General features: G+C 40.3%; 2 protein-coding genes across 2 annotated transcripts in view; one reads left to right on the top strand and one right to left on the bottom strand.

Annotated features, from left to right (window-relative positions):
• Positions 1-22,259, top strand: part of LOC143165540 (uncharacterized) — a 126,369-nt gene that overhangs the window by 36,422 nt on the left and 67,688 nt on the right. The gene's annotated exons all lie outside the window — the stretch shown is intronic.
• Positions 923-20,307, bottom strand: KCNG4 (potassium voltage-gated channel modifier subfamily G member 4). The gene is made up of 3 exons (XM_076349036.1): positions 20,102-20,307; positions 18,418-19,217; positions 923-1,708 (listed from the first exon to the last, which is right to left on the bottom strand). The coding sequence occupies exons 2-3, from the start codon at positions 19,165-19,167 to the stop codon at positions 923-925; spliced, it is 1,536 nt and encodes a 511-aa protein (XP_076205151.1). The 5' UTR covers positions 19,168-19,217; positions 20,102-20,307.

Here is a 22,259-nt window from a genome sequence, read left to right as displayed (position 1 = left end):
CTGCCTCTCTGGCAATCATTCACCTCATTCTGTGCTATTTATACCTTTGGATACTTCTGAGCTGTCATCTCATTTTCAATAACTCTATTTTTTATCGTTCTTCCAGAGAAGCCATCACCATTCAGTAAAAAAGATAACACCAACGCTTTTTAATATGGTCAATAAGCTTGGGGTTTTTATTCCTCATTATTATTTTAAATAAGTATATGAAAAAGAGGTTTGAAAACTTTTGCTGTCTAGTATGAAATGTTTACAGTTTGCAGACCGCAACTGCATTTCAAGCAAATTCTCTTGCAAACACTATGTATTTTATACAATAGCAGTGCAATTGGTTATTTATAGATTGATCGTCTGGCTACAGGCAAACTTTGAAAGTTTTCACATACATACAGTGCTTTTATTTTAAGCTTATTAGTGGCTTTAGATACAGAATTCAGATTTGTATCGAGGCTTCTTCTGTATGCCTGGTGGATGAGCATTGCATAAACAACACTGGTGCGTAGCCCTGAAAGAATCCATTCTAATGCTTGGCTCAAGATGTTAATTGCAAGAACATTGGAAACTCAAAGGCAAATAAAATAACAAGTGTATTTGTGCCAACAGAATCTGTTTTGTTTGTTGCTCGTTCAATATTAGGTATTCAGCAAGATACATGACTGGCAGAGACAAAGTTTATTCTTATTAGTCATAGAGAAGAATGAATATTTATTATTGAATAAATTCTGACTTTTGACATTCTCAAAACCTCCAGCTCCATAATGATGTGTTGGAGCTAGCTGCGTTGGCTTGACTGCTTATTATACCTATGCTGGCAGAGAAAATTAGCATCGTAACTTATGTTGTTGCTTTGCTTTGTGTATTATGTTGACATACATATGTGTGTATTTCTATTCCTGTCCTTGGGAACGTTTTACAACCAGGCTTAGTTCCCTGTGTAAATGTATTTGACTGGTGATGCTTGATCCTCCAGGATCAAGCTGTCTGTCTCATTGAAGGTGTCACTTTCACTAGAGTGATTGGCATTTTTTACTCTGTGTAGCCGAGACTGCAGTCGTTCATGTTCTTTTCTCAACTCCGAGTAGGAATGGGAGAAAGTGTGGAATATTGATGTTGCAGGAAAAGACATGATGAGAATCCCACTGAGGATGCTGCTTAAAGCCACCATCTGGCCTGGGATGCTCCGTGGTACCATATCTCCATACCCCACAGTGGTCATTGAAATGATAGCCCACCAGTAAGAAGCAGGTATGCTTGTAAATTCAAGCACCTTCCCAGATTCATTCTCGGCGAGATAGACCAAAGGAGAGAACAGAGTGACAGCCACGCATAAGAAGAGTAAAAGCAGGCCAAATTCCCGTGTGCATCTCCGAACTGTGAGGCCCAAAGTCTGCAAGCCCAAGGAGTGTCGGGCAAGGCGCATTACATACAAGATCCTCAAGGCACGTAAAACCCGTAGCACCAAACCAACCTTCTCCAAATATGTGTTGCTGCTTGGCCTGTCATCCTCCTCATTTGAGTCATCCTCTGAGAAGATGAGGGAAATGTAATAGGGTGAAATGGCCAAGAAGTCAATGATATTTAGGGGTCCTTTGAAGAACTGACACTTGCTCTTTGCCTGAATGAATCGGAGGCAGAACTCCAGGGAAAACCAAGCCACACAGATGGTCTCTATGACGAAGATGTAATAGCACTTCTGGGAACACTCGCCCTGACACAAAACAAAAAGAGAATTAAATAAAAGAACAGTGTGTGAACTGGCATCCAAAAGCACTAAGAAAGAAGCAATATGTATCTGCTTGAGTCACTGGTATCAGAAATGAACAAATCCCAGCTAGCAGGTGTCGTACGGCAGCCATCTTTTAATGGTGTATAGACGATAATGAGCATGTGAAGTATCTGAATGAGCAGATATATCTACCTGCTTATTTTTATTATGTTGCTTCTTCCAGTCTAAATGAATGAAACTCGTCTCTGTATAAAGTCTTGGCATGCAGCCTGTAAGTCCCAAATGAGTCCCACTTTCTGCTCCCAAACAGAAATTAATTTAAACTTGACTGGTTTATAAGCCTGTACAAAAATCAGTTTCTCTTCGAAAGAAAGATTAATGTTTGAATGTCTCTGTAAACTTCTGGTGCTGTTCAATGCACGGTGCTTTCACAAATGCTCTGTACTCTGGTGCAATTAAAAGTGGTTCAGAGATATTCATTAAGTCATCTGGATCCTTGGCTCAGTTATGCCACATATGAATCATGTTTCTTTCTGTACATGCAAATGTTTTAATCTAAAGGAAAATAAATATCCACCCAGTAGGTGAAACTTGCCTTGAAGAATCCTCTCCCAGCATTGAGGCCACACGCTACAAGCAGTATTTTCTCAGTTTTGTTATCAAAGGAATTGCTTTAGTTGAATTACCTTGGATTCACATTTTTTATTTTCCTGAGCTGAGCTTAAAAAATGAAACTTCTTTTGGCCTATTCCAGTGAAACGAAGAGGCAAATGTCAATTAACTCGTAATTATTGGGGTAAGCAGGAGACTACATTGAGCTTTGTCCTTTAGTGATGGGCAGCCACTAGGTTACATCCATGCAGAGAGCAAGCTAACAGATGGACACATTGGTTGCAGGGACTGAGGTGTACATACTGCCTCCTTCATATGCACAAGTGTCTGCTTACTGTATTTCAGCTGGTAGAAAACAAACCAGGTCCTGCCACCATTTTTTGCCTTATGGAAGATAAGAAATAGCAACGAAAGCAGCATGTACTGCTTAGCAGCTGGACACCTCCCCCTGAAAGGAACACATTGTTTTTAAATACTGGTGTCACTGCTTTCTTACGCACCCTATCCATCCTATTGATAAATACATTCCTGTACCTGTCCAGAGAATTAATATGTTCTTAAGAAACCTGGTCTTGTGATTGGGCTAATGCTGGTTTTTTGCTTTTAAGCATTGTGAATAAGTCTGTTGAAGAATTCCACCTAATAGATACTTGTATGATATTTTCACAGTGGCATGCTGCTATTTACATTAAGTTCTTGCATCGGTGCAAATATTTGGATTACAGTTCTAACCCAAACCCAGTTCAAGTGAACTGGAGTCTTTCATGGACTTTGGCTGACTTTGAAGCACCCTTGTGTGCTTTTCTTTGCTGAGCACATTATCAAAACACTGGCATATGAAGTGTACGGGGTTTGGATTTTTGGTGAAGATGAGAAATCTCAGCTATAACTGGGAACCAGAGAAAGGGATTCACTAGTATCGCAACCCTTTGAAATTCCAGGCTGGACTCTGAATATGGGTTGTCACTGCATTTGTTCCAGAAAACGCAAATGGAGAAGGCGGTAATTTCATTTTAGATTCTTAAGCTGCTTGAAAGTTAATATTTAGCAAATAGCTCTTTCCAGCTACAACTCTGGTACATGAAGGCTTTGCAAGGTTAAAGAGTCTTCTCCCTGTATTCTTGCTGAACAGGGACTTGCGTCTCTGAGATGTTCACAACTACAGAAGATCAAGCAGAACTAGGGATGATGAAGGAGGATCTGTGCAGAGAAAGAACCTCCTTTTGGGAGAGCAGAGTGGCCATGTGTTATTCAGGAATAACTGCAGACTCTTGGTTCGTGAAAGGCTTTTTTGTAACCTGTAGAATGAAGTCAGGGCTGCTGTATGCATCTCTCCTGAGAGCCTGTCTCTGAAATGAAGCAATTTAGAGGAATAGTTCCTCATATAGTGTTGCCCATTCTCAGCCAAATTTCATGGGCAATGTTGATTAAAAACACCATGGGAAACACATACTTCTACTACTAATTAAACTTACTACCAATGTTCAGTTACCCTCTGCATTGCAATGCGATGGTGGTTTTTTAGAGTGTCCCTTGTAATAGAACTACTGCTATTCTTGGGAGTAACAGTCTTTTTGTTCAGGCAGTGTTTATATCGTTGGCTATCTGAGGTTCCCCAGGTAAAATGGTAACATATCCTTTACATATATGTTCTACCCTGTCTAGCCCTCAGAACAACTTAGCTCTGTAGCACCGTTTGGGGATTTTTCCTCTTTCTGAACAGTAGACTGTCAAGATCATAATTTATCTTTTAAAGTAAACATCGCAAAAGGTAATGCAGACTTGGCCGTGCTAGAGTTACGCGTACAGGATCAGGTTATATAGCCCCATTTGAAGTCATTGCCATGGCAGTGCCGAGAGTGCATTGATGTTTGCAGAGCTGCTGACTTGGCTTGATGAGATTGCTTGCAATCAGCAGTTGTGTTAGGCAGTGTTCACTTTTTCTGAGTCCTAAATTATTTGAACAGTGCAGCCTGGACTCTGCACAGACCTGCCTGTGGTCACTCTAGTGATGTGGCCTGTGAATTATTCATTGTTCCCATCAAGATTTATTTTATTTTTTGTTAACTGGGCTGAATTTCCAGTACATCTGTTACTTATTTACCTTTATACATTTACAGGTGACGTTGCTCTCAGATCATCATGTAGCTTTCACTATTCCTTCCTTGGAAAATACAAGAAAAGAAATTTTGTTTGCTGGAAGTTTTAACCATTAAGATCTAGGGTGTCTTTTGAATTGAGTGTGAAATTTCAAGGTGTAGCATTGTAAGGACTGGTTGGGAGATTTTTTTCTTCTCGCTGTCATCGCTTGCCTCAGTATTCCCCGTGTAAAGTTATGTATATTTAGAGAAAGCAATTTGTGCAGTCAGCTTCCTAAATGTGTATTTCATTTTTCAGAAGAGCATCCTTCAAATCAAACTTTTCAGGAATGTTACTGTGCATTTTATTTCTCCTTTGTGCGTAGTTGTGGATGTAAAGGACGGTGAGTTCTCCCCTGTTAGCACACTTTGTCTTTTTTATGTACTTTGCAAAAGACATTTCAGAAATGTTTGCATATGATTCAAACCACAGACCCTTTTTCTGCTGCAGCAAACAAAAGAGTGACAATATCACAGTCTCTGACACTGTGACTAATGCAGAGAATTCTGTGCTTCATTTTTTTTGGAAGAGACAGAAAAAGAAGGATGTGTTTGCTTCAGATATGCCTACACTACGTGAAGGCATGTGGCAAAAACACCCTGTTTCTCTCAGAGGGAACCAATTTATCCATGCAGCACAGGAGTTCTGTATGGAGGTGACTAACTCGAGCCCTAGCAATAATGCAACTGGGCTGCCATCTCGCAGCAGGGCCATTTCACTCCATTACGTAGTGTAGACGTACCATGATTTAATCAGTCCATATACAACATCTGCCAGAAACTTCCAAGCCTCTTTCTCTGCCTGTCTCTATTTTGCTGTCACCAGTGTCTGGAAAGAGAGTGTAAGACCCTGGCTCTGTGGTATTTAATGAGAACATGTTCATTGATTTCACACTGGGAGATAGATTTCATCCAGTGAGTTTGTATGTGAATGTTTTATATATTAGGAATATTTGTATATATTACGTAATATGTGTGATATGGTTTATAGAGAATATCCCTCTCTAATGTCAGTCTCTTTGAAGATTCTTGATCCTTTTGAACATCCTGTTCAAAAGCAGTGAATATTGAAATAGGAGGGAAAAAGGAAATATTAAGTACCAAAGCAAATTTCTGTTTCTCCCAGTATTTTTGATGATTTTTAGACCTTAGAGTGCTTTATGTTCCACTTACAACTGTTGTCCAAAGAGCAGGGAGAATAACATACTGACTTCAAATACTACGTTCTTACCAAAATATGGATGCCTCTATGTCAGTGGTAGATTTCAAATTTGCTGTTGTCACCAAATGTCCGTTAGCTGTTAGTTTCTTTCAGTGAACTGTCAAATTATGGCCCAAATACTCTGATCCATGAAAGGGTTTTTTTGCATAAATGGCCAATAAAGGAATTTCTGCGCCGCAATGACTTCTATATATTTCCTCTTTCTGAACAAAGCAACCACATTTGGGAAATTCTAGTGATCAGTGCCTGCCAACACAAAACACAACAACCAACTCTCTCTCTTGACCTCACCATTAACTAGAGCAGAATTCTGAGCTTTTATTTTCAGATCTTTGAGTCAAATTTGTCACTGACTGCTTTCTCATCTTGTCTGCATTTTTGCACCTAAAGTACCATGGTGTAGTGGAACGTATAAAAGCTCCAAGCCAGTATGGTGTTGACTATGAACACGAGGGAAAGATGAGGTTTTATTTATAACTGATCACAACATATTTTGGGTGGGCTTTTTCAACAAAACCCTCTGACATGTTTTACACTACCGTAGCATCCATCAGTACTCAAACTATCATCGACTCTGACGAGAGAACAGTTATCACAAAGCCAGTGGTGTGTGAGTATCTAACTCTTTATACTTTATTCATCCTGAAGATTTAGTTTTGAACAATGCAAGAATTTATCAGGATTTATGGAACTTGTCTCTAGCTGAAATTCTACAATGTATGATATAAATGTAATAAAATGAGCGCCTGGTATTGATCTTGCGTGTGAAAAGAGCATTTGGCTCAACAATGAAGGAAACAATATTTTGTATGTAAACAGATATACTGAGCCTGATGCCTGAAATATTGAGTGATTTCTTAAATTTATAAACCACCTCAAAGAAGCAAAGTAGCTGTTTCAAACTTCTGTACCACCAGAGATAATAAGCAATTCATGCTTCCTTTTCGTTATTGCCTTCCGCTGTATAAGGCAATGGCTCATTTTCTGGGTTCTCTTAGGCGTTGGAATGTTTATGGTGTTACAGTAAAATTTCTCATTTTAGGATACTTCTATTAACTTCTCTTTAGATATGAAAAAATAGGCTCATAATAAAATACAAGAATGGCAGTACTGAGCCCCGTTAGCCCAGTGCCCTGTTCCCACAGCCTGAGAAAACAGATGCCCAAGGCAAATCTCCCAGCTGCTATTTTCCACTCCAGAGCTTTCTGAGCTGAAGGTGGTGTTCGTGTAAGCAAACTGAATTGCTCTTCTATAAAGTTCAGCCATTCTTTTATCTGCTGCCTATTGCATGGAGACTCACCTCTTTCTTTGCTTTGAACAAGGTTCCTGTTAGTCTCATCTGACGCCCCTAAGCTCTGTCACTGGAAGGGACGCTGGTTGCTTGATTGACATTTACTCGTTTCCTGCCATTTGCGATTTTGTAGACCTCTGTTGCAGCCGCTGTTGTAGCTTGTTCCCATCCTGAGGAATTCTGCCTGCCTTAGTCCTTGTGTGAAGTCGTTCCATCCTTGTTGCCTTTCTCGGGCCCTTTTCCTTTTTGAGGTGGAAGGGACCGAGACTGCAGTTTTAAAGTGTGGGTGAACTGTAGGTTTATATAGTCAAATTTACATCCAGTTTATGATCAAGAATTCAATAAATTTTGCTTTTTATTGTGCACTCCTTACAAAAGTTTAAGCAAGCTGGATCTCTGTAGGGACAATGCTTGGAATGTAATATTTCTAATAGTGAGAAATTGTGTGACTCTGGTAAGGGTTACTGCAGCTTTCTTGCAGTACCTTTTTCGAAAGGATCTGAGGTTCAGGAATTCAGCACCTCCGAGGCCAGGACTGGCCAGGGTAATGTGTGGTGGCTAAATCTCAGACCTCAATTGCACAGGTGTGTTTACAGAAGAGAAATTTATTCACTAACTGAATTCAAGCTAAATGAACTTGAGATATGTGCCACTCACAAGATAAAATAAATAAGATAAATTTCCTGGCCAAGTGCCCTCTTAGTTTACCAGAAACATTAGTTAAGGCATAATGACATCTAGGATAATAAACAAAACCAGATCTCAGAGTTATGCTGCACTAACCTATCTTACAAGAGATATAAATGTCATCTAGCAAAAATAATATCTTTACATGCATCAATAATTATAGCAATGCCCAGGGAGACTGAATCAGAATTTCCCCAGCGGAATATATATCTTGTCTATCCACCTTGGTTTTCAGATGCAACTCACTTTGTTACATTTTCTAGACAAGGAAAAAATGTATTATTCATAGATAACTGGATGAGAACACCAAGGAACTATTCTTATGCCTTCAGGGTCTGCTCTGTGCTGCCCATTTGTGTCCCACTTTGTTGCACTCTAAGACACTTTATAATTAAAATATGCTCTGGAAAACTTGTTCTGAAACATTACCTGATCTGCCAATTAATCCCCTACTGCCCAAGATTTACCCCAATACCTTTTGCAGTGGATATTCACTCTTTAGTCCATTGTAAGGTGTTTTCCCATAAATGCTGAAGCAAACACAAAACAGAGTGATAATCTATATTTTGCAAATCGCACACTTCGGTATGTTCCTCTTGTAAAACCGTTTGAGGATTCTGAGCGTTCGAACCTGAGTCTGTCTGGCCTGTTAGCAGCTGAAGGCTGTGTTGCACATTGGTAGAAAGGGTGTCAGGTTTTACCTCTGGTCCCCTCACCAGTATCAACTGGAACAGATCTGTTCTTTCTAATCCTCTGCAGAGCACCGTGGAAATCAGTGGCACCATTTTGATGGTAAGGTAGTGGCTGACTACTTACCAGCAGGCTAGCAAAGTTTGGCACTTTTCTGAAAAGGGGTGTTATATCCCTGCCTGCTCTATATTGTGGCCATGGACTCTTCTTGTTTTGTTACTGATTCTTAAAAACAAAAAAACCCCAAACAAATCCTTTTAAAGCAATTTCTGGAGTGTAAAACAGGGAGCTGAAACTATCTGAAAACCTTAGAGGGAGGCATGCAAAGTTTCTCTTAATCTGAGGAAAAATGGGGAGAGAAATCCTGTTGTTCCCATTATATTGGAAGTGCAGTGCTGCAGCTGTATTGGGATAGGAATTGGATAGGTACCAACTTTCTGCCCTTGGTGTGACTGACTCTAAGTGGAATTTCATTGGCAGCAATCTGAACCTGTTTTCCGTGGTGTGTAATTTGGGATTTCACACAATCTAGAAATAGGGTGGAGTCTGAGGTGTAAGACAAGCAAACCTGCAGCATTCCTCATGATCTCCTTTCTGTGCTTGCCAGTTAACACTGTTCATGATGACGTTAGTGATTTTAAGTGTTTCTTGTGTCAAATAATCTATTTCCTAGTTAAATGGCGAAAGTTGCACCAATGCTTGTAGAACACTTTGCTAATAAGTACGGCTAGATCAGTATATGGATTATTTCAGAATCACGTCATCCCTACAGAGATTAATATTTTCAAAGCTTTAGAGTGGAAATCAACATGTACATCAGCAATAAGTGTGTATGTTGCTTATACAGCTTACTTATGAGAAAGGCAACTGATATTATTTATGAAGCCAAGTTGATAAAAGTCCTTGAACCCAGCTAGAAGTCATGATTGAACCACTGTATGTAAACACTCTCACTCCCAGTGTGTAAACACTCTCATTCCCAGGGTATATTTATGGAAACCAGCTGGCTCATCATCATAAAACAAATGAGCAATGGACAGAAAGGATCTGAAACCTCTTCCCAGCTAGATCCACCCTAGATGCAGTAGTGATTGCTTCCGAGTAAAGGCTGTTTTGGTGTTCAGTCACCCATACTAAACAGTCTCAGAACAAAGCAGGGAAGGAACTCTTAAAGCAATATGCTTGATTCTTCTTGATTCAGACTCCTGATGGAGTCCTAAAGGAGAGTTTCCTTAAACATAGGACCTGGACCTGCTTAGCACTCTGCAGTCGAAGGCTAGGTTGCCAGAACATCATCTTTCACACCAGAAATGTGCCTGGCTCCATGGCTGATACAAGGTCAATTCACATCTGCTAAACCTACCCTGGCAGGTCCAGATTTTGTTTGACACATTCAAGTACAGCCAGTTACTGCTCAGATCCTTCCCTCTGATACACACACTGTTTTGTGGACGGAGGCCAGTGTCCACTGAAGTGGTAGCAGATGGGATCAGTCTGTATTGTGCGTATCGACCTGCCTTCTGCCTGCTTGTGCTATCCAACACTTAGTAGGGAGGCTTATCTCAGCAAGACTGCTCTTCTTGCAGTCTGGCCTTTTGGCCACTCAGAGAAAAAACATTCAGCCCTCTATGTGGAGGATTTAGAATCAAAACTCGCAGGAATTTTCCTCCCTATGCCCAAGGTTGACATTTCCTGGGCAGGGTGCTGTTTTCCAGCTTTCTGCACTTCTCTCAAGGTTATACATGGGCACTGCATCCTGGTCTACAGCTTCTCCTCGGGCAATTCCCTCTGTGGAAAAAAATACGAGCTAAGGTAATAGTGAAAAAACAAGCTTCGGTTCTTGCTCTTGCCTGCCCACAAATCCAAGGTGGTGGGTCTACAGAGTGAGGCTACAAGTCTAGAGAGTGGTTGGGGAGGAGCAGAGGCAAATCAAGACCTCAGTGTAGGGAACCGAGATACCTGACCGGCTCCCGGCTGTTCTTATCCCAGTCCGCAGCAGGAAATGAACAGATGCAGGGGAGAAATCCCTTTTGGCTGTAAAATGATGATTCGGTTAGTAAGTGTTGTGCCAATCTGTGTTCCCTGCTTACCTGGAGCTGTGGGATCCAGCTGCAGTGCTGCAGGTACTGCTGAATCACTGCGACCGCATTGCCGCTATTATTTGAATAATTAAACCATGCTCTGCTGAATCAAATGATGGTTAGGGAGAACTTGAAAACCCTACGTTATGGATCACTTCAGTACTTGGATTTGTGGTTACAGACTGATGCAATAAAATCAAAAGGTTTACAGCCTGATGAGAAAGAGACTGTAACCTGATTTACAGAATGATGAGCTTCTGCGTATTCTGATCACAGAACAATTTCCCGCTCACTTTGCTTTACGGGAAAGAAGTCTGGACTTATGAAAACATTTACTACAACTACTACATTTGAGGAAACTAAACGAATATTGGGATTATATTAATGTGGACAGTAGAAAGAACATAGAAGGAAATTATTATCTCTATATCCAACACATAATTATCTCCTCTGGGGCAGAAGTGTAACTAAAATAAAATATTTCAATTAACTTTTAAGCTTGGGTCCTTATTCTGCAAACACCGTGAGAATCAGTCTGAAGAATTTGAATTTGATTTAAACCAATTGGTGACCCCAATTGGTCAGGTTAGGAGAAAGATGTGGAAGTATTATCTTTGTCTTGGTTTTCCAGTAAAATTTAACAGGCTGCATTTTGTAACTGTGAAGAAATATAGTCAAAATGACAATCTGGGACTTAGGAGGATGACCTTCAATTTCCAGTTTTGCTGCTGGTCAAATCATTTGCCTTGTTACTGTTTCTTCTCTGCTTCTCTCCTCACTGCATTATAAGTTCTTTGGAGCAGAAACTACTTGTTATTGTACCTGTGTAGTACAGGGTGTACAGCAGGGTTCCAAATATGGTTGAATCTGTTATAAGGGAAAATACTAGTGCTAACAGGAGATGCTGACACTGGGGGAATAAACACAACATACACAGTTCATAGCCCTGATGCTGCAATGAAATTAGCAATTAGATTTGCTCAGAATTAAAATACCAGATTGTGAATTTGACTGCAGCAGTAGACTGAAGAGTCCTCAAAGATTTCCATCATACTCAAAGAGGACATTCTAAAACACATACAAATTTGGGTGGTTGTTTATTTTTAATTTTTATTTTAATACTCGATGCATTATTGCTACGAACTTGGAGGATGCATTGATTTCAAAGAGCGTTTTCCAAAGATAGAGTGCTTCCCTTAGAGGAAATACCCATCTTCCCAAAGAAGGCATTTATTAAGCAATCATCTGTGCTGAGTCAAGTGAGGGAAGTAAACAGGATTTTTTTCCTATTGTAAGTATTACAAACTTGAAAGCAGCAACAGGGAGAGGAAAGCATGATTCCCAGTGAGGAACACATGTGCTGGCACATTGAATAGCAGTTGATGGACTGCCTGTTGCAGAGCAGCTAGAACAGCTGGGTGTCCCCCCAGGATAGCGTGCAAAGCCAGGGGACTTAGTGCTGCTGGGATACAGCCAAAACTGGATGAACACAAGGCAGACTAATAATGTCTAATTGTGCTTTCTGAACGTTGGACCTTGTACTGGCAGAGCCAGCTTTTGAAAACCGTGCAGAATCCATTTACTCATTGGAGTGTCCAGCCTTTCTGAAGAAAATTGTTTTCTGTGGCAGCGAGGGTAAGCTGAGACACAGATGTTCAGCAGCGTCTACCCCCCACTGGTGCCCCTCTTTGGTTATGTTGAGCAGGGCTTAAGTAACGTGAACTTCACCAATGTTGTACATATTAGATTTAATGCTGAAATATGCAATTCTGTTTGCGGATGCTTGGAAAACAGTTACTAATAATGTGGAATTATGAAATCAGAGCCTTAACATAATGGTGCAATTTCAAGGTCAAAGCTTTTGACCTTACTGAACGGATACGCAAACCTCAAAAAAAGGCAGATCCCATAAAGCAATAATTTCTATATATATCAAAGTCCCAGGCTTGAATATTCTGATTTCTGTTGTTTCACGGCTTCTTATTTCATATCTTTCTTCAGTTGTTATTAATTTAACTAAATCAATCCACGAAGCAAGTAAGTCAGCTGGATTCTACTGTGCCGAGTACACCTAGTAGACTGGGAGTTTTTTGGTGCTTCAGTGAAGCACATTTTCCTACTTTAAAATGCTGCGATACTTTCATTGCTGATCAAAATGGTTAGAAGAAATCAGAATTGTACTAGATGACTAGATAATTTAGGAGAGTGAGTGGCCGCAGTAAGTGTCCTGATAAGAACTCAGAAAAATGTACTGCACAGATGCAATAAAACCAAAGCACATCCAGCTTTATTTTGTTCCAAGTTATTTCACGTCATATGTATATACCAATATATTTATAGATGGGCATGTACACATACACCTTTATAGTCTTACACTTTTAAATGAGCATTAGAAGCGTTTCCGAAAGTCAGGATTTCATTAATCTCTTTGCAATAGAGCAAGTCATTCCGGGCCATGCTTTGTGTGACGTATGCTTGTGTTAGAAGGTAAGTTTGAACACCAAGTTACTGTGAAATACCCCTGCTTTTCAGGTATATTCTGAATAGCACCCCACTTCGTTAGTAGTACTCTGTACTAGTCGTTGAAAAAGATATTTTTCAGCAGGTATCATTTTGCCCTGGCTAATCAGCTAGAAAATTCTTTTTTGATCAGTATTTTAGACCCCCTTATTTAAAAGCTATCAAAATGGTAGCCAGCAGTATCTGTCAAAATCTGACTGTCATATTCAATTTACCAAAGGTGATTGGTTCTAACCGTTGGCCAAATTCCCCTTTGATGAAGAGTCTTATCTTTGCAGACTACCTGAGCAGCAGAAATAGGTTTACACTCCTCTCATTGACACTCTCCATATGGATTATTATCTCCTCCAGTCACTCCCAAGTTCTTCAGGTTTTCCTTTAATAAGTTCACTAGATATATTTAATGTTATCTGCAGGTTATGGGCAGGGTTGGAGCTTTACGTTCTAATGCTTTTGTAATGGATTTAATAGCTTGAATACTGAGAGTATATTCCCCTTGCAAGCATATCTTCATATGTGGAACTGGCTAGGTACAAGTCAATGTGAATTTTTACAATTAACGTATTCAGCTGTGGCAATGGTAACCCTGATGAAACAAATATCTTGTTTGATTTTCCTTCTCTTCACAGTAAGACCAAAAAATTGTTTTTTCCCCTATAAAGTAAAATTACTCCACTTTTAAAGAAAATGTGTTTCTCGGCAGTTTCCTCTAGTGTACAAGCCAAATATGCTGGGTTTAGTATCATATAGACAACATCAGCAACATCAAACATTGACAAACGTTAAGTCAGGCCCCCCAGAATAATGGTGTGGAATGAAAAAATAATTTTTAAATGATTCTATATATTAGGTACTGGATTCTTTTCCTCTGTTCATGTTTTCTGGATTCTCAGTGCAACCAGAGACTAAAAACTTACTCTTTTAAAAGGAATTAGATTTTCACATAATCAAATGACCCCAGGAGTGGGAGCTTTAAAAAAATGAATATTCTAAGTTTCAAGATAAAATTATTAGGTCTGGCAATACTTGTTGCAGCTTACGTTGGTTATGTTTCATTAGGTTATATACAATACATAAAACAATTACAAGCTTGTCAAGGTCAGTTAAGAGCAAATACAAAATTTAGTAGTAACAAGGTCTGACCACTCACTGATCACCAGAGAAGAGAGGGAGAACAGAGAATAGACATCTCCTTTTCTCTTAAACCACACTTACATACGACATCATGTAAGCGTGATTTACTGGGAGCCGTCTGCACTGGGAGAAAATTATTTGGTTGTTACTGGTGCTGAGGGACAGGGAATGGAAGCGTCTGGGGTTTCTTTTTCTTCTCCCCTGCCCGACCTTAATTTGCTTGCCTTCCTGAAGAAAAGACCTTGCTGTATCCTTTCTGCTGAGTCATTTCTCTAGAGGACGCCAATTTTAGGGACTCATTAAAAGAAATACCTCTTCCTAAAGAAAATCCCAAGAGTGCTTCAAAGCACTGTCCAAGCTCTTTCTGCGGTGGTTTTATTCCGTAGTTTTCTGGTATAATTATGTTTTTTTCCTTTGGGTTAGATGTGCTGAGCAGTGACTAGTTCAGTTACACCTCTTGGATCCTGATTGTAACTCTTATGTGGGACTGGGACTTTCAGGGGACTTTGATGGGACTTTTGCCTTGTCTCTGGTGGGATAATCTTAATTCTTTCATTTGAGGGAAATACCGGTAGATTTTGTCGTTTCAGCTTTCTTATCCTGTATGCATAGTCTCTGATTCAGATTTGTAGTTCTCTCAGGCTACCCGTTCAGATCAATAATAAACAGAGTTCCTCACCTCCAAATATGCCTTTTTTTCTATCTCTACATACACACGTGCCTTAGTACATTTTGGTGATATTATATTTGCTTCCTTACTGAAGACAGTTTGGTCTCCATAAAGGGCAGATGCAAATATCCTGGAAAAGGACGTACTGCCATTGGAGGATGTGACATTTCAGTTGTTTTATGCCCAAATAAAATAATTTGTTACTAATGAGTCCTCTTTCCTTAGCATCATGTATGATAAATCCGTTTGTATATCTGTTTCATGGTCAGACTTAAACTTGAGGTCACTAGAGCTGTACATTTACTGCTCCAGAGTTTTCCTGAACTTTTGGCTTCCTTCGCCTGGGGCTGTTCCCTCTGGGTTGGGATTCACGGCAGGCGCTTGTGTGATATATAGTTACAGAACTGTTTGCCCATCTATCTGTGTTTTTCTTTCATATCTCTAATGAGGAGGTTCCTAAATGTCATTTGACATATTCTAGTGTGTGCGTGGCATCAATTATAACTCGTTCTTTATTTTACTTTCAGCTGTATTCCTACCTTTAAGCTAACCCTCCCCTCCCTTTTCTGCTGCCCATAGAGATGGCTCCTTCCCTCCCCTCTGGTTGCCAGGGTGACTGGGCTTCCCTGATGCGGATGCTCTTGCCTTGGCTCCTTGCCATCCCTCTCCCGGAGACTGGAGTTTTCGCTTTCCCTCGGATGGTGAGGACTCCTGTTTGCTCTTCTGCCTGCCCAGGCAGCTATTCTCCCTTCTAAGCAGACCTGGTTTAGCAACAGCTAAAAGGACAAGTGAGTTCATGTGCCTGCAGGGTGGGATCAGCCAAGCCTCTGAGTGAAGTGGAAGTCACCTTGTATGATTTTTCCTTTTTTTTTTTTTGACTCTCATCCTTCTCCTTGAGCTGGAGTCCAGCCAGTTGTCACTCTCTTAATGTGGCTGTGATGATGAGAAAAAGAACCCTAGAGTGGTACATATGCAGCAGAGGTAAAGCCTTTTTTACTTGTATTTCAGAATGGATAAATTCAATTTCCAGTGTTAGTGACATTGGAAAACGGATCCTTGCAGTACTTGTAAGCACATTTACGCACAGAGGTTTTGCCAAGCTTTAACTCAGAAATGAATAAGCCTCAGGACAGGGCATCTTTGAATGCAGGTGTGGAATTACAGGTTGTTCAGAAACTTTATTGAAGGAATTTGACTGGTTTTTGTCACTGAGCAAACAGATATTGTGTGATCTTTATGTTTAGCCCAAAGAGCCAAAATTTCAGATGCTGCATGCCTGTCCCAGGCTGCAGGTAAATATGGCCCCATCTTGGAATCACTTTCAGAGGTCAGCAAGTGAACAATTTTGGGTTACAAATCAACGTAGAGTTGCAATTTGCCTGGGTGTGACTCAGCCACAACTAAGAAGTAGTATTTTTAGTCAATTAAGATCTCAGAGTTATTTGTCCAGTTCTACCTAAAATGCTTTTTTGAGATCCCAGTAAGAAAATCTTAGGTATTGCAGGCTAAGAATTTACGGATGGAAATTTAGGGAATTTTCCATCCCTGGGGATGGAAAAACTACTATTTATTAGTTCCTATTCTCTGCTTTTCCACAAGGCATGAGTATTTTGTCTCGTATATTCCCCTATGTTTTCTCTGGCATAATTTTAAATGATTCAAATAATAGGACTTTTAATACTCTGTTCTGTGCCTCTGGGACACAATGACAAAGTGCATTAGACTGGTGCTGTAAGTGCAAATTATGTATTGTTTCCAAATATTTGGACAAATGTGGTCCTTTGCTCAAGTTCATCCTTCATCCTCTCCTCTGCACTTTAAACATTCCATCTTCTGAGCTTGTTTCAATCCAGTTTGCTTGTTTTTAAAGTAGTGATTTATATACAGATCTCTAAGTAGTAATGAAATCTGTGTTTTATAGGAAATCCAGGAACAGCAGCTACACTGCAGCTACCAGATATAACCCTCAACATGCTTCCTGTTCTAACACACGGTTAATTATTTTTAAAACACACAACATATTACATCTAGCTGAGCTCTGAAACATTATGTGCTTGTTCTTTTGCATGAAAAGTATTTATAAAAGCTTCTTCTGCAGTGCTTGGGAAATTAAGATAAAATGCATCGGGCTACTTCCATTAACAAAGTTAGCAGGAAGCACTTGCTAGAGCAGAGTTTGTAATGTTTTTACATCAACTGTAAGAAGGGTGTTCTATATTTAAAGCACTTCCTTGGAAGAAGCATTGGAACAGTGTTACAGTTTTTCCTGCCAAAAGTAATAGCTGTGGAAGGCTGCAAGAGCACCAGACTTACTACTGAAAGGTAATAGTCTTCCTATGCAAATGTAAGTTAATATTCAAGGGGTTAAATGGAACAGGGAATGAGCTTAAATTTCAGCCTTCCGTGCAGTCCTTAGTTTTATTCAAAGACATCAAATATCATGACATATCTTCACCATGACTCTGCTGCTTTGACTTACTGCTTGAGCAATAAAATACGTACAGATTTTTGTATTGTGCACGCCATGCTGTGCTATAAATGTAAAAATGACTTTATTCATCAATATATGACATTCTGCGGAGTGTCTTGTCTTATAGCAGTGGTTGGGGCAGGGAGTTTATTTGACCTGGATTTCCTCAACACTTCTGGAATGGCAGTGTGCAAATGAAGTGCAGGATTCATTAAAGAGATTAGTCGAGGTTATTTGATTAATTTGGACATTACTACATCTGAAATAACTTGGGATTGTTACTTTCCTCTGTTTTATTATTAGAATAGCAAATCTTTAAAATGCTGAAATAGTCACAACAACGTTATAGAAAAGATCCTTCATGTATGACACAGGTTTGATTTATCTGCCCTGAATTAATGTGGATGACTTACTTGAAAAGGGTTTAAATGCAGTTAGCAGTTCAGCTAGTATTTGGCACTACTCCTACTATATGTACATATATATGTGGGCAAATACAGAATTCTATTAGCATGGAATCACGATTTTTGGAGGTGCAGCTTTTAAGTATCAGTATCTGTGAAAATACTTCATCTGTCTCTCATGCTTTAATCTTTACGCAACTATTGAAATGTAACATTATAAAAATTAATGAGTATTTCTTCCTCTTTAAAGATTTGACTGTATTATCACAAGGGAAGATACCCGGCTATTTTAAAAGTAAAAATGTCAGAGGAAAATATTTCTTTAGCTGATGTGTCCAAACGAGAGATTGCTTTTAACTAGAGAGTAAGGTGTGTTGGAGAGAAAACTCCACGATATTAGTTTGAGAGTCTCAGTGCTAACAAGTTAATATAACTTACACTAGCAACTGCTTCTTAAGAAGGAAGAACAATGCCGTATTAGAGAGCTGCAATATCTATTCTGTCCAGAAGCTCTTTCCTGTGTTTTAGCTAACAATTATTAAAATACTTTGTTCACATTATTCTTAACTGAATATCACTTTGAAAATGATAGAACTAATTCAAGCCATTGTTGCATTTTCTGTTACAGACCATTCTATTACCAGCGACAGGTTTGAACCTCATCGCTATGGATTTTCTGTATCTCTTTTATCTTTTTAATGATGTATGCCTAGCAAGACAGATAAATTTCTTTTAATTCTGTAGTTAGACCAGTTAAAAAGGACTTACTTACCCTGTCTTCTTCAGCTCTTAAGTCTGGCATTGTGCTAACACAAAGGCTTATAGCTGTGGTGGCCACAAAGAGAATGGAGAGACAAGCAAAGACTTTGCCTGGGAGTCCTGACTGGGGATTTTCTACCATATCTCTGAGTCTGGTCATAAACTGTCCAAATTTGGTTTTCTCATCCAAGACACATGTAGCTTCTTTGCTGCTCCGAAGCTCCTCTTCTTTGCGTACCTCGGCCAACTCCTGCAGTTTTTGAAATAGTTTTCGAAAGCAGCAGTTCTCCAGGTTGGATTCCTCAATCCCCCAGTATCTCAGCTCCTCCTGAAAAGACAAGGCACACATGTCTCTTAAGAGCATCAGCTTTCCTGCCGCTAGAAAGCTGACAATCATCCCAAAAGCATTGGGGTTCCTGTCAAAGAAGAACTCATGGGTGTCTTCATCGTAATCGTCACACAGCTGAATTATTTCTTCATAGCTGCTGCAAAACTTAAGTTTGCTCAGTCTGGTCAGGGGAAATTCATCTAAAGTACTCCAAGGTAGCAGGTACTTGATGCCTCCAACATTTATCATGATCTCTGTCTTTAGATCGACTGCAGAGACTTGATCAGGATGGTAAATCCTCCTGGCTCTTTGGTAACGGACCCCTTTGACAGAAGGGGTTTCAACAGAGACAGGAAAGAAGTGGCTCAAGGAATTACAAGAATTGTAGCTAATGTTACTATAGTCTTGGTCACTGCCTCCGGAGAGAATAGGCATCTCTAAGAGTTCTCACTGGGACATCCGAAATGGCGTCAGAGCAGGATTATCTGTCAGCCAAAAGATACAGGAAGGAGGAGAAAACATAGTAGAGGTTATTGCAAGAGAAAAGGTGTTTCAGGCTACTTTCCTAAATCACAAAATTAATGAGTGCCAGTTTTGTAAGTAAAAGTCACCTCTATGCTTCTTCCTGAAATCTGCAGCCTGTGAATGCGATTTGCTTTGCAGCCTCATTGGTTGTCTGGCAACACACAGACACAGAGGAGAGCTAAAGCCTCGTTCATAATTATCGTGAAGGGTCGGATGCCTGCAAATCCAAATGTGAACAGATCGGTCTCTTCTCCCAGCAGATCTCGGTCATCATTAGATCGTTGTATTTTCTGGTGGTTGTCGCGTTGTTTTCTTGTTTCTATAAACCCTTAAATACATGCTAACTCAACTAAGCTGCTTAATAGTTATTAGAGTTAGAGTGGTTAATTACCTGCCATCAGCTGGATGTGAAGTTCTTAATTGCTTTAACTTGAATGCTCAGATTGCAATTCCTCTTCCTTTCACTGCACGCCTGTTTTGCCTGCCTCTCAGGCGTATTGCAAGGATTAGCTAGTAGGTGTTTGTAAAATGCTTTAAGAGGTAAAGTGCTGTATAAATGATGACTATTCTTATCAACCCGGTCTCATGTGACTGCGAATTACTGAGAAGATACAGGGAACATTAACCCACCCTGGAGAAAACTTTGTTAGACAGGCAGAAAGCAAAAAAGTATTTTGTCAGCTCAGGGAGGGGGGGAAGCAATTGAAAGACACCTTCCCTTCACTTCCCCCTTTCAGGAACAAACCCATGTTTTTGTTCATAATCTCCAAAGATTCAAAGGCATTTATTACCGCAAGACAGTGAACTGCAAAAATTGCAAGGAAACTTCCCCGAAGTTACTTACCATCGCACCACAGGCTGCTGCCCGGTGCCTGGCTTCCCCGCAGGTGAAGTACACATGCCGCAAACTGATCAGCTGTCCTCTGAGTTACGATCCAGCAGAAAGACCTGGGGATATTTTATGGTATTGATTACAGGAAAAATCACTATAGCACTCTGGAGATCGCAGTCTCTTTCTTCTTTCTCTTTCTCTCCTTCTTCCCTGGAAGGGGAAAATATTCGTATGTGTTCATATAATATATGTTGTACTAAAAGATCCTTTGCAAAGGAGCCAGTGTCCTAAGTGGCAGCTCCTCTTCCTGACTCCTGGGGCTTCCTGGTGAAATATGCTGAGTGAGAGCTGGTGGATCCTGCCCGCTCCCTGTCTCTCCTCTGTTTCCCTTGGGACTGTCAGTGTGGTCCTGGAAGAGGAGGGGAGAGGGAAGGGGGAAGGGCTTAGAAATAATCTCTCCAGCATCACTCCGTCTATTCAGCAGGCAGCAGGCAGCAACTGGGTAAGAACATGGAGTACAAGGACAGTCTCCAACTAATGAGGTTTAATAATAAGTAAATTCTGGCAAACCTACTTAATAAAACAATTTCAATGTCTATTAACTCCTTCCCTTGTAGTCATACCACAGTTGCTTGCTCTGGAGACACCAGTCAAATTTATCGGGAGCAGTTTCCATGTCCTGCATCCCTCTTGAAATTGGGATTTGCTCTTAGATATCCCTAGATGAAGTGGGAAGTTTTTTGGGTCCATGGATGCTGGGCCTCAGCATTCCTTTGGCTACTAGGGACGTGCTTTCCTCCCGTAAAAGAAAGGGTCTCTGGCATGCAAAGAATAGCTGCTGAGCACTTTCTTTTCCAGATCTGCAGTGCTTTTCCAACAGCCAAGAACTTTCTCCTCTCTTCTTTACAGATGATGGGAAATCAAACATAATCCTTTTCTGACATTTCTCATACATGGCTGTAGGGGGGGTGGGCTTGCTGTAATTCTTTCGGGTTCTGTACTGCCAGAAGGTCTTGGACTGCCTCAGTCTAAAATTGGGATGACATTGATTTGACCCATATTCTACTTGCTTGGCCTCAGTCAGTGAGTTCAAGAAGCCTACGATCAGATCCTATTGACAAGTACCCTCTGTGGTACTCCCAAATGCAGTAAGAAATGCCTTAGCTTATGTTTATCCCCCAGTGTGGCTGAAAGCACTGAATCTGAATCCTATTACTAGAGGTGTGTGTGAATCTGTAGGATTTACATGTCCCCTGTGAGTATGAAGGTCACGTGGAGAAGTGTTATGAGCTTGGATCACAGAGCTGCTTTTCTGCCATTTGCACAGTGGGTACAAGGTGCAGGTGGTGCCCTTTGCTTGCACTGTGCTACTTACCCTTGTAACGTATGTGGGACTTGTGCACTGCTGAACTGACGCACCTTGGAAGCGGATGTTGCAGCTGTTTATCAGCGCTGAGCAATGCTGTGGCACAGCCTAGGATGGGAAGCCTTTGCTAATTGGACTTTTTGGCACATCTCTCTTGGCCCACGTGGTGCCCAGAAGATTAACTTCTTATCAGGCTTCACCACTGGGGTTTTCACTCAAGTCCTAATTATGCCATCCACAGAGAAAGACCAGATAGATGCCTGAAGGCAACTGAGTTCTGGGAGCATAGCTTAAATCCTACCACCTTTGTGCAAGATGCAGTTTGCTCTGCCTCTCAGTCTTTCTTATGGATTATTTTTGCAAAGAAAAAGCAAACCTATTCTAATTAACTTTGGATGGATTGTTTCACAAAAGGATAAAACCAATTAGCATTTCCTTCTTACCTTGTGAAGCCCTTGTGTGGTGGTGTTAAAGGTTGTATTTCTGAAACCAGCTGACAAGAAGGTGAATAAATCCAAAACAATGAGTAAATGTTGTACATAGCTGAGTAATTTGTTACTTATTTATCAAGAAGTACATATATTTTAACTTTTAAGACTTCACTTCCAATACTGGGTACTCTAATATTTGCTTTATTGGGATCTGCAGCTGTGTCTGTAGCTAGATCAGGACCTCATTGCCGGCTAGAACCATACAAGTATCTGTCAGTCAGTCCTTAAGAGTCACCTGTCTTCATAAATGAGACAGAGAAAGTATAGAAATATTTTTATCTAAATTTTATTAATGGGAGATGAAGGCACAAAA

This window comes from Aptenodytes patagonicus, chromosome 11 (genome assembly GCF_965638725.1).
Source record: "Aptenodytes patagonicus chromosome 11, bAptPat1.pri.cur, whole genome shotgun sequence".
Classification (NCBI taxonomy): domain Eukaryota; kingdom Metazoa; phylum Chordata; class Aves; order Sphenisciformes; family Spheniscidae; genus Aptenodytes; species Aptenodytes patagonicus.
The sequence above is the reverse complement of the archived record's forward strand: the minus strand, read 5'-3'. Positions and strand labels throughout refer to the sequence as shown.